We start from the raw sequence: 17,811 nt of genomic DNA on the forward strand, positions 1-17,811 counted from the left end.
ATTCCAGCGCTCGTGTCGTTCCTCTTTGCCTTACGTTCCAACCCTTCCGTCTACCTTTCTTCTAGCACTTTCGTGATTGGTCTACAGTCCTTGTTATTTGGTATGCAACACTTCTTGGCTCATGTATTGACAGTACTCATGGAATATACTGAAAATGATATGTTGCGATGGTGACCATGATAAGTGTTAGTGTCTGTGTGCCTGTACCTCAGTGAAAAGATTGAGGAAACGTGTGGCTTTATTTTCCCGGATATGACGGGGACCAATACAATGTCCTCGCCACTTTGGGGCTCAATGAGGCCGTCTCAAAAGAGAATACATTGCATCAACTCTCGCCCTCTTGGCAGTATATAGGATAGCCATGATCACAAGGTAGGGTAGAACGTCTGCAGGTACCAGTTGGGCAGGGCGAAACGTTTGCCCGTATCTGGAAGGCGGGTACAGATGACTGTGCGTGAGAACGGATCATACTCGAAGTTGTACGTCGTCCTGCAATTTAGATAGGAACAATGCTATTAAAAGCAGAGAATAGGCTGTAGCATTTAAAAAGGCCGCAGCACTTGACTCATGTGGATTTGCCTTCAGCATGTGCCTATAGTTAGCATGAGAAACGCAAGGCATGCGCGCGTTGGCACACTCACAGTGTAGTTGCTTCGATATATGTGTATAAATTGCAGAATGTTAACATTGTCGGTAAATGAGTAGAACCAAATGAGGAGCATGTCGTAGGCTACAAAAATGTTGTCATATTTCAACGACTGAACGTGTAGCCTATACGGGTAGTTATACTGAGAAAGTATCACGCAGCGCACAATATTTCTGTGTAAACAAATTTCACAAGTCTGCTAAGTTCCTCTAGAATTTCCTGTCCAATTGACTAAGGTCAGCTGCTGCGCAAATTACGCTGCTGCTTCGCGACCAGAAAGCATGTCCCACAGAGCGGACGCTACGGGCTCAACGCACGCTCAGCACTGACCTGCCGTCGTCTTCTCGAACGTGCTCCTTGAGGAACGACAGAAATTGGTCGAGGAATCTCAAGCACGAGTCCTCCGACCACATGCCCTGCATGAAACAGCGGTGAAGTGCGCAGTTTTTACGTTGCAACATACAAAATACACGGCAAGCAAGAGATCGACCCAGACGAAAACAGAGAAACAGGATGATTTTGAATACTAAACTCATTGCTTTTTTTCTAGGTGGTGAGTGTTGTTTCTAAATTGCTTCAAGGCCGTTGTTAGGATTTATGAAGGTGATGCTGCATTTTTTCTACGTTTCTTCTACGTTGGTCTTCAGCACATGGAGGTTCAACACATGAAGCACATAAGAGTGCTATTATCTCACGTGTAAAAAAAAGTCGTGAATGGCTAGCCGAAATATCTAATTAATGTCTTGGTGAAGCATCACGTAGCCGTTGACGGCTATAGACTGTTATCCAACCGTCGGATAGCTGTGCTAATGCCACGCTAAAAGTTTTCTGAAAAATGTCTTCACCAGACCTAGCTGAAAAATTACTCAGAAGCTTTTAAAGCACGTTTAGGAATTTTGTAGTAACAGCTTGAGAAATATAAAACTAGCCATAAAAACTCCCTTCGCAGCACGTTTGGTCAGCAGCGTGACAGCCATCATGAGGAGCTAGGGATCGAAGCGACTGAAAATAGCTCTCACGAAAGCTCTTTTCTGCGTTTCACTCACTTCCCATGTCAATCATTATGCCGACTGTTCATTTTACACCTGAAGCTGAGCACCCACTTCAGCACGAACAAAGTCCTTGATCTAGGATAGCAGTGATTCAGGATAAGGCGTGCTATACATGCTCGGGAGTGTTTTGTCCGAAATGGGAGGGCGCCACGTGAGAAGACGTGGTCTTCAGAGCTCGTCTTCAGAGTTCAGAGACAGCGGTCGGGTTCTACGAGAGCAGCATTCAAAGGCGCCATAAGAAATCAGGCATGACAGACGGCAGCTTTCGGCTGCGCTTTTCCAGGGCCGAAAGAAACCACAGCCACACCCAAGAAAAATATAATGCAAACTCAGGGCTGAACACGGTTGCGGCATCGGTAAAGTAGCAGCAAGAAGTGGACCTCCTTGGCCTGTTTGCTGTAACAAAAGGCTAGGAAGCTCCAGAGCACGCGGTTGTTTGTGCGTAGCCAACAGCCATGCACGAGGCACTCCTCGTGCATGGCTGTTGATGTGGCTGCAGCGACCGGCATCTCCCTTCGCTACAGCAAGCATGTTCGAGGTAAAAATTTTAAATTCACAAAATGTTCATTTTAGGTCTCTCCATAGAACCAAACAACTATAGCTCAATATTAGTTGCTGCTGGGTGACTTTACTCCTGCTTTGGAAATATGATAGCGCCAAAAAAAAAAAAACTGGCCCCCTAATCTGCATACTTCACTGCAAATGTCATCGAAAGACGATAGTCTTGCGTCTGGAGAGAGTGAACAAAATGTTGACTTGATGCTCTGCGCGACAAAATTGGTGAATTATATTCTGGAGGCGCTGCGTCAGAGAGCCTCGATCTGTGCGGTGAAGGCGAACGAGCGCATCGAGGCACGTTTGCCACTAGCGCTATCGGGCAGTTATCTTCGAAAACGAAGGAAGACGTGTGCGCCTGTCTCGGAGGCGATGAGGTGTAGAAGGCAAAGTGATGGGGAGGTGCCACCACCGTGTTGTCTTAGCAAAGCGTTGAAAACACTTCGCTTTTTGAGCATCATGTTGCATTGTCAGTGCAGCGTGATAAACGCTGTGGTCCTTAGAATTACTTATGCGTGCCTTCTCTAGAAAAAAGACACACATACTACATATTGAAATGCTGTTATGGTGCCTCACATATGCACAATAATTGCTTTTTATTTGACAATCACACAAATACGAATGCTGAAGCTTGAGTAATATCGGTGGGCGCTGCGGATGGCGTTGGCCGTTTGGCGTAACGTTTAGGGCCACTTAGGGTACCGTTAAGGTGGACAGACAAATGTGCACACAGCCAGACAGACAGACAGACAGACAGACAGACAGACAAAAGTTTTTGCGTCAAAGTCTTAAAAAAAGACAGGAGAGACACGAACGAGCGAAATCCATGTCTCTCCTGTCCTTGTTTTCTTTGGGTGCTACCATAGTTATACCTTCCATCTATATCTCTTTGTAGTAATTTTCAGACGTCCTTTAGAGGTTTTGTGTTTCGCAAGCACTTAAACCACAGCACTCACTGACACGAAACTGATGCCCAAACACCAGAGAAAAAAACTTGCGCTGAAACAGAGCGCTCGCACCTCAAGTAGATCTACGGGCAGCTCGTCGTTGGCGTAAGCCTTTGATTAACTCACAGCCTTCTCGCAGCCGTCATAGTTTTTTCGGTTCTCTATAGTACTGAAAAAATGCTGCCTGTTTCCTTTTTTGCTGGATCAGTGGTGACTAGTCGCATTCCCGCAATTTCTGTGGCACATGTCTGCACAGGATGATGATAGTTTTTGATTAGACTCCACAAATTTTTGAAGCATATACCCGTTTGTGGGGCTATCTGTTGGCTGCTTCATTTTAGTGGACCAATGGCGTGTATTTACGCTATTTCTATAGCACTTATTTGATTTGCCACACAAATGACAACCGCCTTGAACGAATTCATTTCTAAAAATTAAAAAAATAACACAAGCCAGCTTCGTAATTGTAGTGCCAATTCAGGCGTAAATTTAGAGCTAGGTGGCCCTCCTTTTTTACTTATCTTTTTTCTTTCTGTCAATTTTCAGATCTGTTTTCTTTTATTGTTATTAGTACTGACTTTTTTTTAGCATCATTTACTCATGTTTCTCAATTTTTTATATCTTAGCTTCCCTTTGTAATGGTCACTCCCTTTCTCGCTACCCATTTTTCATAGCCATTCTCCTTCTCTGTTTCTTTTTTCGTTCTCAATTTCGTGTGTACTTTTTTCCTTGCAGTGTTCTTTCTACCTTTTACGTGGTGCTGTTTTTTTCAACGCGTAAGTGTTTTACGCTGAGGTGCACTACGGTTCCGCTGACGCATTTTTATCATGAATATTCTGTCGTTAAAATATATATTAACATGTTAAAGCGACAAGGAAAAGTTCCGCAGCGGGGCGTCCCACCAACGACATCGTGCTCCTCAGCTCGTGACGCTAACCACTTAGCCACAAAGCGAACCTTCCCTGACTTGTAACGACGGACCGTTCACGTACACCGTGTATCGGTAACGGTCATCAAAGCTGAGAGACTTCAGCGCGTTTTCGTCATCAGTGGCGAGATGGCACGACGGGCGCGCATTGCGTGTGCGTGCTCTGAAGGTCGTCGTGCGGCACCACTCCCTGCACCGCTCGGGGCGCGCGCCTCCACATAGCGTGGTCAAAGTGCCTGTAGATGTTCTCTAGCGTGGTGGCTCACTTGCCCCTGCGATTTTCTTGGGATTCAGGTGCCTTGTACCTCTTGTGCTTCCATCGCAAGTTTGCTTTGTAATAATAGCAGTTCAAGATAGCAGGAACGTCACTTCACTCGCTGCTGCTGCCGCGTTCACAAAAAAAAATGCACTGCTAACACACGAAGTAAGAAATGTGACAGTTCGCACTCGTCCTCTGTATTCCTGGGCGTTAAATTCGCGTGACGTTCTGTATGAGCAGCGTGCTTTAGGTGTCTAGCTCTGTCAGTTGTTTCTCTGGGCTTGCCCTGTGTATGCTCATTTCTTGCTTGCTTCCTGCTTTAGGTGTGCGCTGCTAGTTTCGAGCTGCTAGTTGTCATTTGCGTGACATTGAAATGTATTGCTGTACCATTTATTCCTTCGCACTTCTGGCGAAGCAATGCACAATGAATGCTCAGCTACCTTTGCGAGGACACGTTTCGCTTTCGTGTTATAAAAAGAGGGATCAGCCACGTTTTAGGGGCATGGCTCCTCAGGGTGTGGGTCGTTTGCTCGTACTTGTATGTTGTAGTAGCCACTTTTTGTTATATTCATGAATTGCTCACTAGACAGCGTTGTGGTTTTATGTCTTTGGAAACATCATCACTAATTGGTGGTAGTAGTTTTTGTATCAGAAACTCACAGCGTTTCTACGGAGAGAATGAATGATAATGAGTGTGGCGAAGCGTCCATCCGTCCGTCCGATACATGTTCTTGTGTGATAGGAGTGGACGGACAAATAGACAGACAGACGGAAGGATGGACAAACAGGCAGATGGACATGAAGACAGACAGGCAGACGGAAGATCAGACAGACGGGTGAACAGAGGCTTCGCCAAACTTTTTACTTCTCTCTCTCTCGCTCTATTTTTTGCGTTTATACCTTTTATTCATCTCTGTTTCTCTCTTATATTTTTGTCTCTCTTCCTCTTTCTTTCTGCTTTGTCCCTTATCCATTCGAGTTATTGCATCACATGCCGGGCGAACTGGCCTACTCATTATAAGAGCCAAGCACAAGATGCAGAAGGGGAGAATGAGAGAGTGTTCCGGCGGAAGCATTACGCCCATAGTGATGACAGTATTCAGAGGACTTACCAAAATTCCACTCGCGAAGAAATATTTGTGTGTACTCGGTAGCGGGATCTCCCAGTTTCTGTAGCGCGTACCGGGAACTCGTTATTTTAGCTCTCCGGAGAAGGAATGATTTGCTAAATAAGTAGCTTCGCTGTTAAAAAAAATTAGAAGCGAGAAACGTCATGGGTGCGTTTTCTATTTCACCACACCAGCGACCGCCGCTGGTCATGCGACTTGATCAAGCAACCACATTGATTCTTCAGGTCTATTCGGGCAAAGATGTCAGTCGTATTGCATGAAGCACGTGGACCCAGGCGTCGAAGGGCTTCATGCGTCAGGGGTGCGACTTCGTCTGCAACAAACTTTACGTGACCGACTGGTTGCTTCACCGACTGCTTGCCAGGGAGGAGGAACTTTCGTCTACCTAGATACAAGAGTGTACAGTCTTTCATAATTAAATTGGCGTAGCACATCAGGACAAGGGATGATGCGCTACGCCACATGAATTATGAATCCTAACCAACTAGCCCGACGACATGCCATAGTGCTTAGTAAGATCGTTTTAAGCACGCAAGACAGCGCGAGGATTTATTAACAGTGTCGCTATGGTTTGCTCCCCTTTATGTGATGGAGGCCCATTCATACGGAACATATCAAGCGTGGCTGTATGTTATATTTCTATGGAGCAAGGACAAAAAGTAAAAGTGAGCTTCTATGCGGTGATAAGTTACTGTGAAGCGCTGTGACAAGCATTCAGATTGCTGTCAAGTCTGGCTGCACACCAGCGATTATAACCGCTTCAGCCAAGTAGTGGGCATGTTCAAGCGAGTAAAAGCGTGGAATGCAGTTATCGCTCAATATGCGCACCTTTACAATAGGCTCTTCCGGTGTAATAAAAATGCCATTTTCGAAGACCTTCCAAGAGAAAGCTGTTAGGAGATAACATGGGTCATTTTTAGCGCCATAGTTGTGTGCCGCTGACACCTGTAACCATTATCGCTTGAAATAAAAAAATAACCTAAGCATATGATAAGTTCAAGCACCTCCGCTTGGCAGGACATTGACGAAACAGCAAAGCTGTTAGCTTACAAAGAAGCTTTCGTTTGACTGAATATTGACATTTTAGCATGGTATCCACCCACTACACATAGGGTCAGCTTACTACTCCGTAACAAATTGACAATAGGCAGGCTTTATGTCGGGAAAGGAACCGTGACATTATGAGTAATAAAGCTTTTTAGAACAACTATTGAACAACCAGGCGTTAGACAATGCGAATTTAGTCTGCCTTGGTTGAACAGTGCTATGGTCCTCACCTGCTGACACAATGGTCGTGGGTTTGATCGCGCCTGCGGCGGTCGCATCTCTAAGGAAGTGAAATGGTACAGGCCTGTGTACTGTGCGATGCCAGTGAAGGTTAAAGAATACCAGATGGTCGAATTTCTGAAGCCCTCAACCGCGGCATCTCTTATAAAAGTAGTATTGTTTGGGGAATAAAACCCTATATATTATCACAATGGAATCGCGTAACAAGTAGGCCGTCGAGTTCTCCCAACGCATTACAAAATCTTTAGGCATAATTATTCGTCGGCGGCGGCCAAACCAAGAATTGCGCAAAAGGCCTTGCAAGTGTGTAGCGCGTTCGCCGCTTCTCCTAAGAATGACCAAAAACGGCATAGATGAGTGCTCATACAAAAATGCTCTACGCTTTCTTGGCCAGTCTCTTAGAGTGGGTACGTGCCATGTTTTAGAGGAATCAAATAGAATACAATGATTGCCTCTCTACTGCACAAATTATGACTATTTACAGTGTAGTGGGTACCTTGCAATTGGGTTGTAGCACTTACCCAAAGAGTGTTTAAAAGTCTCTAGAAAGGCCACTCTTCCAGCTTTTGCTGCGACTGTGCTGCGCTTTCCCCGAATGCCTGGGCTTTTTTACGCCACTTATCTTGAGCGTATGTATTAGTTCTTATAGATGTTAGACTATGTGATTCCAGTGGTATGTATTTATCACAGTTGTCATTATCAAAACAGTTAGAACATCATCATACATAACATACTCACGATAACGAAAAATACTTCGGTGCCCTTAATTAGGCCACCAGAAAGCACTAAATAGTATGCAATCAACTTTTTTCAATAGCGAAGTTGTTCTTGGTAGCCTTTCCTGCCAGGAGACGATCATAGATGTGAACGGGTGTGTGCCACAGAAAGTGGGTCAACTTCACTTCGAATATGTGCCACTCCGCCCACCAGCAGACAACTCCCCCAACTCACAACTACGTAACTTAGAAGTGTGGCAGCTTGGGCTAGTTGGTATGACATGACGATAGTTATAGCGCGAGAACAGAACGATGACACAGAGACAAGACGGACGCGTCCTTCGTGTCCTTCTTGTCTCTATGTCGTCGTTCTGTTCTCGCGCTATAACTATCGTCACAACTGCGCCCCTGACTACTCTCCCCCCTCCTCACTTTTCATTACCCACTTAATTCGCACTCCGTTAGACCCACTTCATTCGAATTAATTTGAACTCACTGCATTCAAATCAGGCATCGTTCAACGAGTCTAGCTAAATGGCGAACCGAAAGTTCCTTTGTAAGCAAAGGTCTTCGCTGTTTCATTAGTGCCCACCTAACGGAGCTGCTAAATATTGTGCTTCCGGCTGCCCCACTCCTACTGCGACCACAGCTACAGGAATGGACCGTGATCACAATGTTCTTGATGGCAGCCGTCACGCCGTTGTAGCAAAACTTAAGGCTTCGGGTACGACCGGTAAGTGTCAAATTTTTCATCGATACTGATAGTAGCGCATACACAGGCAACATATAGGGATACATCATGATTTCATGGCAGTGACAGCGTGTCATGGTTTCTGCATGTTCTACCGGGTACTCATCAGGTTGGGAGTAGCCATATCAGTTAAGGGCTACCTGAGGTATGAGGACAAGTGGAGAAGTGAAATTTTTGCTTAAAATGTCGTTTCTTGGTTCTTACTTACGTTAGATGCGAAATTTATTGCCCATTATTGTGGTGTATAAAGCTTTCATCTGCGCTGTCTTCTTTAAAAGGTAATACAAATGTGCTAGACCATCCAATCCCTACAAGACAGAAGATGAAAGTGCCAGTTTTGTGCGAACTATGAAGTTAGCTTGATATACAGTATTTTGTAGATTATTTAGCTATTATATCAAGTTAAAACTTGTTAAAATGCTCTAAAAGAAATGCGATGACATAACTTTCAATCATAAAAGCCGTAAAATTCTCGCTAGGTGAACGTGTAAAGTGATAAACGTTTTGTTCATGATCTAGGACACGAACGTCATCCTGTAAAATATCAAATTCGCAATTTTTGACCATGGGCGACATTTCAATACTCAAAACAGAAGTAAATGTCGTAATGCTAAGCAACATCAGATGGAGCCTTACTATTACAGTGAAAAAGCATGTATTATAAATGATAAGAACCGCAGCACGAAAGCGCCCCATCGTGGCACTTATGATGCAAAACAAGCTAGAAAAAAAACTGGCTTGCCGCTCCAAAAAAGGTAAAAAGTTGTAAAGCCTACAAAGGAACTGGAAATGAACATTCCGCGTTTCAGCTCGCCTGATAATCTTCCGTAAGCGCTACACCTGATTCAGATATTTTGCATTTTCTTGATTTTTTCGGAACTTGTATCTATCGCATTTTGTCGCACATGAGCAGTCGTAACTCTTTCGATGTTGAAGATTTTTCATTAAAACTTTGCACACTTCTTTATCACTCCAGCAGACATTAAATGAACGTCAATAAGCAAAATCACGCCACAAGATGAAAATGGCAGCTTTTTACGCGAAGGTGCCCCTAGCTCGAGCGTACATTTCTGGGTTATTTAGTTATTATATTTTTATATTTATCATATCTCCTTCGTTTCGTTTTATTTAGCAGGCCGATGCACTGTTTATGTGCATGTGAAAATTATTTTTTTTCAGTGAGCTGAACATTAGTTAGGAGTGTTCGCGCCATTCATACTTTGAATAAAAATTTGACTTATTAAAAAACGAAACATACGACTTGCTTTTAATATGCTAATATGCGCCTAAAAAGATGTACTTTATACTGTAGACTAATAATATCTAAGGATTGTTGCTTATTCAAAATTCGGCAAAACCCACGTACGTGGGAATCGACGTTATGCGAAGCATGCGGAGGGAAGGTGACCTAGTTGCTGATGTTTTATTCAGCGACACGTCATGAAATGACACTGAGTATATGTACAAATTTTGCACGTACAGACATATGTTGAAGAGTTGCAGATGTTCCTATAACCAGTTTTTCGCACTTGCGCAACGATGTCAACTGGAACAAGCGTATTAGCAACACCAGAAGCTGATATAAAGCGCTGATGCTCGCGAAGATACTGGCCCTGGACAATGCTATATAAATCAACTTGAGCACACGGCACCTAACCACAATGGGCGTTAACCCGATGTTACGGCTGTATCAAAGGAGTGCTTAAGTAATTTTTGTAAAATTAGGTACGCAGCACTTCAACCACTATTGATTTTTTACGAAGATTAGCGTCTATTTGAAAAGTAGTTCCGAGACCCGGCGTAGCTCTGTGGTAGAATGCTTCATTGCCACGTAGAATGCTTGTGTTGGATTCCAGCTGGAACCTTGATATTTATTCTTTGCATTCAACAGGGGGTGAAAGGTGCCTATGTCAGGTTTTTCTTAACACTGACATTTATGCTATGCCATCATTGGGCTGACGCTACAAATGTCGGGTATTTCTTAATGCTTACGCGTTAAAAGTGCCCGTGTGTGTTGTCGTTCCCAGGTAGATACTACACTCTAAAAAATAGCGAGTAAAAAGGGTGTCTTTTTGTCCCACAACAATAATCGTCATCTATATTGCGTTCCATTCTTGCGCTATCGCCCCGCGCCCGGTACATTCCGGTCACGATCGACACGCCCACTGTCAGGTTCCATTGCATTCTCGATAGGGAAGTGGACAGCGCCAAGTTTCAAGAAAGGAAACGCACGCAAGCCTGATGACGATTATTGTTGTGGGACAAAAAGACACCTTTTTTACTAAATAACTTTTTAGAGTGTAAGTGTCAAATACTTGTGGCAAATACCCGCATACCAGCGGCACATACCCGCCCGTGGGTATATGCCGCTGTCGAACGGGAGGAGTTTGACGACCTACGTGGCTGAATTGTGAGATTATTCAAGTCTTGACCAGCACGTCATGTTCGTCAAATCATCTTACCCTCCCATGCTAATTTTGATTCACGCAAAGTTTAGAGGTGACAACGAGAGCACCCAAACGTAATCGGCTAAATCGATAGATAGATAGATAGATAGATAGATAGATAGATAGATAGATAGATAGATAGATGGATAGATAGATAGATAGATAGACAGATAGATACGTTCAAAGTTGCCGAAGTTCGCTAAAAGTTGCTTCGTACTTAAAAACGTTTACCACTTAGCCTCATAGCTTAAGGAAGACACGCAACTGACCCGTGCTTCCTCGGGCATCTGGTGCACTTGAAACTCCCTCACGCTCTGCACGATCCCATCGTCATCGCGGAAGCCGCAAATTACGCGTGGGACGCCAATCGGCACCGAATAGGACCACCATTCCAAGAGCTTGTGCCTGCGCAAGAAAAAAAATGCACACGAATCACAGCTACTGAATTCTCCATTGGTTCAGGGAGACCAGCTGCTTTTGCCAGCTGCCTGAGCATCGCTTTGCTAATATGGCTTGTCCATTAGGGCAAACCACCATAATTTTTTATGGCACCAACACTAAGAAACAAGGTGCAACAGTTCCCTGGAATCGCTATGCAAATTCTGAAAGTAACGTCTGTGACACCTGCCCCCACGCATGATGGTTTAGCCTGCGTAGAGTACTAGCTGCGCATGTGGATTACCCCAAGACTAGCATCCAAGTCTTTTTTGAACGTTTATAATTTTCAGTGGCATGTTGCACTATAAGTGTAAGCTTTTTACCATAATCACACATGCACGTAGGTTCCTATAGTCTTCTCGGTTTAGCGAATCCGAATGAGTTCGCTTGCTTGGCACATAACGATGTCCATCGAGTGCTCCCAATAAAGCCCCTAAGAGAAGTAAAGTGGTCAGGAACAAGAACACCATGACATATTTTAATTACGCGAATCAATGGCATGCGAAAATGTAAGTGTGTAACTACCAGAGCCATATTTTTGCATTTGAGACAACCATTAGAGCGACTTCGCAACACTTTTTTGAACATGGTCAGAAAACACTGCACATCCGCCAGTGGGTGAGCGAAATATGATAGCACGGCATACTGCATAGAATATACCTCTGTCTTGTACCAAGTCCTACATATATGACAAAGTGGCCCATGCATATGCGACTGAGCACGGGAACATGCTTTAGCGCTGATAAATAAAGAGTGCACTTGAAGGCAAAGTTTAATATTAACAGGTGGGAAACACACTTTTCAGATACAGAAACGCTAGGGAGAAATGAATTCTGAATCCGAAAAAAATAATTTTGTCTGCCTGTGACAACAAGCATAGAGTGACAGTTATATCAGTACACTGTACCTAGTCATGTGTACAAATGAGCAAGCGATTGAGTAGACGTGGTCACATAGTACTCAAAAGCAGACTATTTGTTATATTATGTATTTTGGTTTATGGCTTCAGGTAAACGCATGATGATTGTTTGTGGATTACACACGGGCGATCGTTTGATGGTATAATAAAACAATAGATTGTGGCGCTTGTCAGCTCTCTTCAGTTTTGTGCGCACTTTAATTGGCGCCCTTATTTTGGCTCACTGACACAAGAAGCAACCACTCTTAGGACTGGTCTCTCCTTTTAAAACGTGATACTGAAGAGTGCACCTGGCGATTTTTCTTTATCTGTCGACAAAGAAGAATAGAAGGGACACCCCAGGTACCTTTTTATCTCTCCGTAACGTTCTGTATGAAGTACAAGTAGATAAGATCAGACTGCGCGCCCCATGTTCTATGTATGAGCTAAAACGTGCGAGCACTTCCGAGGATCGTGACAGAGACATTAAAGGCGCTGGCCGTCCCGTCTCGCGGTTGCCTCGCCGTGGTGGTCTGGTGGCTAAGGTGCTCGGCTGCTGATCCGCAAGTCACGGGATCGAATCCTGATTGCGGCGGCTGCATTTTCGATGGAGGCGAAAATGCTGTAAGCCCATGTGCTCAGATTTGGGTGCACGTTAAAGAGCCCCAGGTGGTCGAAATTTCCGGAGTCCTCCCCTATGGCGTCTTTCATACTCATATGGTGGTTTTGGGATGTGAAACTTCACATTCAAGTCAATCAATTTCGTCTCGCGGAAGCCGCATAGAAGGGTGCCGGAAGTGGAGCTGTGTGCCTCTCGTTTGATCATCCATATACATTGACCAGCTCGGCGTGGCCGCACAAGGTCGCGTGCGCTTGAATTCGCAGTGGATCATATGTACGTGTTGTGCTATTGTCGCAGTTTTTGTTGAATTCACAGAAAGGTCACTTCGCTTGCTGCATCAGCTGCGCTTCTTTGCCCCCGCGTTTTGTTTGAGATACGCCAAATATGATGCGATTGCTAGCTTTACCTTGAGTAGAATTTCATTTCATTTCTTCTCCTTCGTTGCTTCGTGTTTGCGGGGAAGCTGATATTTGTCATTCTGATATTTCTTGGAGGTTCTCCCTATCATTTTGACAGGTCTTTTTTGGAGCAGATCACACAAGACGTAAGCGATTTATAAAGAGTATTCTTTGGGGTTTTAAGATGCGAGTCGGCTGCAAGCACTTGTCTTGTGTTTTCCTTTGCTCCGTTTGTTGTCCATTTTGCTTTCGCGTTTTCTTTAAATTACTAAATATACACTGGCAAACACACTACGTAACTCAGGCAGCACTGGGCCGGCGTATTCTCAGGCCCGGGTGTTATATAACAATGCGGTATGTGCCTCACCGCGAGAAGACAAGGTAATCAAAACGTACTGCTTTCTGATTTTGTTATCCGGGGCTCTTGCTTTTGCGTTTTTGATTACTCTTCGGTAACTCTACTACAAAGTGGCATACAGTTGTTGTGCTTGCAACGTGACACGTGAGACGACGCAAAGGTGGCCGACGCGATCGGGCCGATCTTGCCAGTTTATTCGGAACTGCCGAAGCTGAGCGGCGGGGGCTTTAGCATGCGTGCTGCAAGTAGCGTGAGCGCATTATGTTCTGAGCTCCACCTGGGCTGCGCAGAAGGCGCGTTGTGGTTGCTAGAAAGTACAATAATGATGAATGGCGATGAAATTGACGCTAGCGACTTTTCTAATATCTGTGTTGAATCACTGCGAGTCACTCGACACTCGTAAGCCTTTATCACAGATATGGAGGACGGTTAGAGGTTTGCGGTCATCGCCAATTCAGAAGTCACCATTCAAGGCCTTAGCCCTTCACCAAAATCGACCAGATGTGGACGTTGCTGAAGAGTTCTGTGCCGGATTATCAAGGCAAACTACAGCCATCAGCAGCTCACCACTTTCGAGCAGTTGTCCGCCACCACGTGATTCCTGTATGGACTGCCCGTTTACCACTCAGGAGCTCAAGGCAGCACTCGCTTCATGCAAACTTACCTCCGCACCAGGACCTGACGGAATCTCCTACAGAGCCCTTTGCCATTTGGGTGAGCGCGCGAGATTAGGTCTACTTCAGCAATATAATGATTGTTGGCTAGAGGGCACTGTCCCCTTAAGTTGGAAAACTAGTCGTCTAGTACCATTGCTAAAACCTGGCAAATCACAATTGAAACTCTCCTCCTATCGCCCGATCGGAATGGCTAGTTGCGTGCGTGAAATGATGGAGAGAATGATTCTCGGCCGACTCGAATTGTACTTGCAGTATCATGAGATATACCCAAATGCCATGGCTGGCTTTCGACGTGGTCCATCATCGATCGATAGCGTCATCGACCTAATTACGTACGTTGAACACGAGAAAGGCCATAAGCGTCTTTGCGCCTCTCTGTTCCTTGACCCCAAAGGAGCCTATGATAACGTTACACATGAAACCGTCCTTACCGCACTAGAAGAGATTGGAGTGGGTGGTCGATTGTTTAAGTGGATACGCAGTTATCTCCAAATGCGATCCTATTTTGTGAGTACAGAGACCGCGAACACGTCTACACATTTCAGTTGTCTTGGCATCCCTCAGGGGGGTGTACTGAGCCCCGTGCTATTCAATATAACATTAATTGCTCTCCATACGCACCTAACAAACAATATTTATCTATCGACATACGCTGATGACATCTGCATCTGGACATCTGTGGTAACTCGCCTGCAGTTACGAGCGAGAATAAAGAGAGCTGCTACTGCAACTGCTTTGTATCTACGCAATCAGGGCCTGGAAATTTTCTCCGGAAAGTGCGCTCTTCTGGCATTTACGCGCAAACTCATGTCGAATTAAAGCGTGTCAATTAACAGTAAAAATATACGATATCGTCGATGTCACAAAGTTCTGGGTGTCATTGTCAACAGAGACATATCATGGAGCCCTGATGCGTCGTATTTGAAAAAGCGATTGACAGGCATATGCCACCTTTTCAAGTTTCTCGCTTGAAAGACTTGGGGAATGCAGCCTAATGCTATGTTACGACTGTACAGGGTGTTTTTCCTTGGCTTTTTACGATACAGTCTGCCTGCATTATCAAACGCCAGCAAAACAAGTCGACGCATGATACAAAACCTTCAGACACAGGTGCTTCAAATATGTCTAGGTCTGTCTCAGGGTGCCTCAACAATGGCGACTATAGCTATAACCAAAGACCACCTCGTGCAGACCCATATTGCAATTGAAGCTTTGAGGACACACATAAAACATGTGGGCCGGACTCCCCATCACCACCTAGTCTCTCTACCAGCGGATAGACTTCATACTTCCTTTTGTCGAACAATAACTACACATGGTGACTCCCTACCAACTGATTTTACGCCCGCGGCCAGACCTTCAATTCCTCCATGGTTCCTCAAACAGCCATTCATGAACCTGACAATACCAGGCATCCAGAAAAAACGAGATTTCTCAATACCAGCCCTCAAGCAGCTCGCCTTACTTCTGCTGTACGAGAAGTACCAAGACTGCACCCACGTCTACACCGACGGCTTCGTCCTGTCAAACAGTTCAACTGCGGCGGTCGTTATTCCCACGCACGCCACAACCATCGAATTCAGGACAGCTCATACAACCACAACAACAGCAGTAGAGCTTGCAGCCCTTCGCGCTGCGCTCTGTTTCATTAACGACCAAAGCACGCAACGGTGGACGATTTTCTGCGACAGCAAGGCGGCACTGCAGTCACTTCTGTCAAGTCTACGCCGTGGTCCACACGAGCAGTTGGTATTTGAAACAGCAGAAATGTTACACCATATAACAGAGAAAGGGCACCACATTATATTTCAGTGGTTGCCAAGCCACTGTAGAATTATCGGTAACGAACGAGCTGATCAAGCGGCCCGTTCGGCCCATACAGAAGACAACAACCAGTCAATACCTCTCTCAAGGACGGACGCTGCTAGGAGGCTCCGCATGCTTGCTCGCCAACGCTCTATGGCTCTTTGGAATGAGCCTCTCTTTACGCATGCAAGATTACGATCCCTTGATCCAACGTTAAGCATACAGCTTCCGCCAGAAATTCGACCAGGCGACGCTACTGCTTTGTGCAGACTATGGTTGGGAGTCACGTTGTCACAGAACGAGCGCTAAAAATGGGCGCGCCGCCAAATTCTTGCGGTAACGCGCGGAAAAGATGCCGGGAGGTCAAAAAGAAAAAAAAGAAAACAAACATCCAAGGCTCCCCGGGCGCGCGCTCTCCCCTTGGAAGCGTGGCTTCGCCGACGAACCTCCTCACCCCACATCGGCGGCCGAGATAGCCCGCGAAAGTTCTAGAACGAAAGGGGCGTGGTCATACCAAGTTCAGTCATCGGCCGCAGAGGGCATTCCAACCGTCTCGCCCTCTTCCCAGCCTTTGCTGCGTATCGCGCCGATGAAATGACGAGAACCTTCTGGAATGTCGCGCGCAAGGTATTTAACCGAGCAGCCGAGATGAGGGATCAGGAGAAGACGGAAGCTAACGCCAGAGTGCGAAGGGATTCCGCCGTGTAGTCGGCAAAGGTTTTTTCCGTAGGGACGAAGCAGGAGATGAAGAGGATTTGGACCTGAGGGGTGAAGGCTCGAGCTACAGGCAAGAGCGTGTGTTTATCGCTATCGAGCGAAGACGCGTGGCAACAGCTGCGTGTATGAAGCCGACGAGTTCGGGCGAAGAAGTTTGAAGCTTGGAGAGTGGCCTATTGAAGACTGGAGGTTTCCTGGAAGAGAAACTTCGGCGAGGGTTCCTGGAAGAGAAACTTCGAGGGCTGTGGAACGACAACAACGCTGGACTGAGTGAGTGATTCTCGGAAGAGTATCATCCAGACATTTGTTCCAAGAACTTTGGACTGAATAGGTTTTGTATCTCTTTAATCTTTAAGCGTCTTGGTTGTTTAATGCATGCGACTGCATTGTAGTGCGTATTGCTGTCTGTGTCCGTTGTTTCAGGTGTGGCTGATTGTACTGTGTAGTACGTTGTTTGATTGGTTTGATTGGTGACATATTGTATGCAACTATTGTGGAGTGTGCATTTTTGTGTATTGTTTTCGATCTGCCATTATTGAGAATACAATTTTGTTTGTTTATCAACTTTCGGCTCTGACTTGTTCTTTGGGCCACGGCCGGCGTCCGCTGGCGCGCCAAAAAGGACCACTTCCAAAATTGTCCACGCTTTCGTGGTGCGGTTCGGGGGGCCGATATTTCGGCCCTTGGAATTAGCCCGGTGATCGCCTCCTAATTAACGGGACCTGTGTGACAATTAATCTGGCGTCCGCGACACAGGACCTTTTGGTGCACAGTGTGTCCAAAGTAGTGAGAAAGAGCCTCGAGTTGTTTATACTGCTATCGGAACGATTTTGTGTGTTGTGCAGTGTTCTCGTTAACGAGTGCAGTGGAGTGTTTCGATAAACTGATTTAGGCAGACACTTTTTACACGCGGCAAGACTTTATTTGCGAGACACCATGGATCTCGAAAAGTCAGTAGCTCTTGGTGAGAAGATGGGTCTTTCTGGTGCCGAACTACGGAAGTGGGTAAGCCAGAAGGAGAAAGAGGCGGTGGAGAGAGATAGGTTGGCAGCTGAGAGAGCCAAGGAAGAAAAAACAGCCGAGTTGGAACGAGAGAGGTTGGCAGCTGAGAGGGCCAAGGAAGAAAAAGCAGCTGAGTTGGAGAGAGAAAGGGTGGCCGCTGAAATAGCGAGAGAAGAA

The 17,811-nt window shown here is 45.5% G+C and overlaps 1 protein-coding gene across 2 annotated transcripts in view; it reads right to left on the reverse strand.

Moving 5' to 3' along the window:
• Nucleotides 1-225: 225 nt before the first annotated feature.
• LOC119186086 (decapping and exoribonuclease protein) overlaps nt 226-17,811 on the reverse strand; it is a 72,035-nt gene continuing 54,449 nt past the window's right edge. Inside the window, exons 4-6 of one of the 2 annotated variants that reach the window (XM_075896082.1) lie at nt 10,988-11,123; nt 977-1,062; nt 226-427 (exon numbers count right to left, since the gene is read on the reverse strand). In XM_075896082.1, the coding sequence (XP_075752197.1) occupies nt 292-427; nt 977-1,062; nt 10,988-11,123 (358 nt within the window). In that variant the 3' untranslated portion in view covers nt 226-291. Of the gene's footprint in view, nt 490-976; nt 1,063-10,987; nt 11,124-17,811 lie in introns of both variants that reach the window. The other variant, XM_075896083.1, reaches the window with a different exon arrangement.

The sequence above is a fragment of the Rhipicephalus microplus genome, chromosome 5 (assembly GCF_043290135.1).
Source record: "Rhipicephalus microplus isolate Deutch F79 chromosome 5, USDA_Rmic, whole genome shotgun sequence".
Lineage (NCBI taxonomy): Eukaryota > Metazoa > Arthropoda > Arachnida > Ixodida > Ixodidae > Rhipicephalus > Rhipicephalus microplus.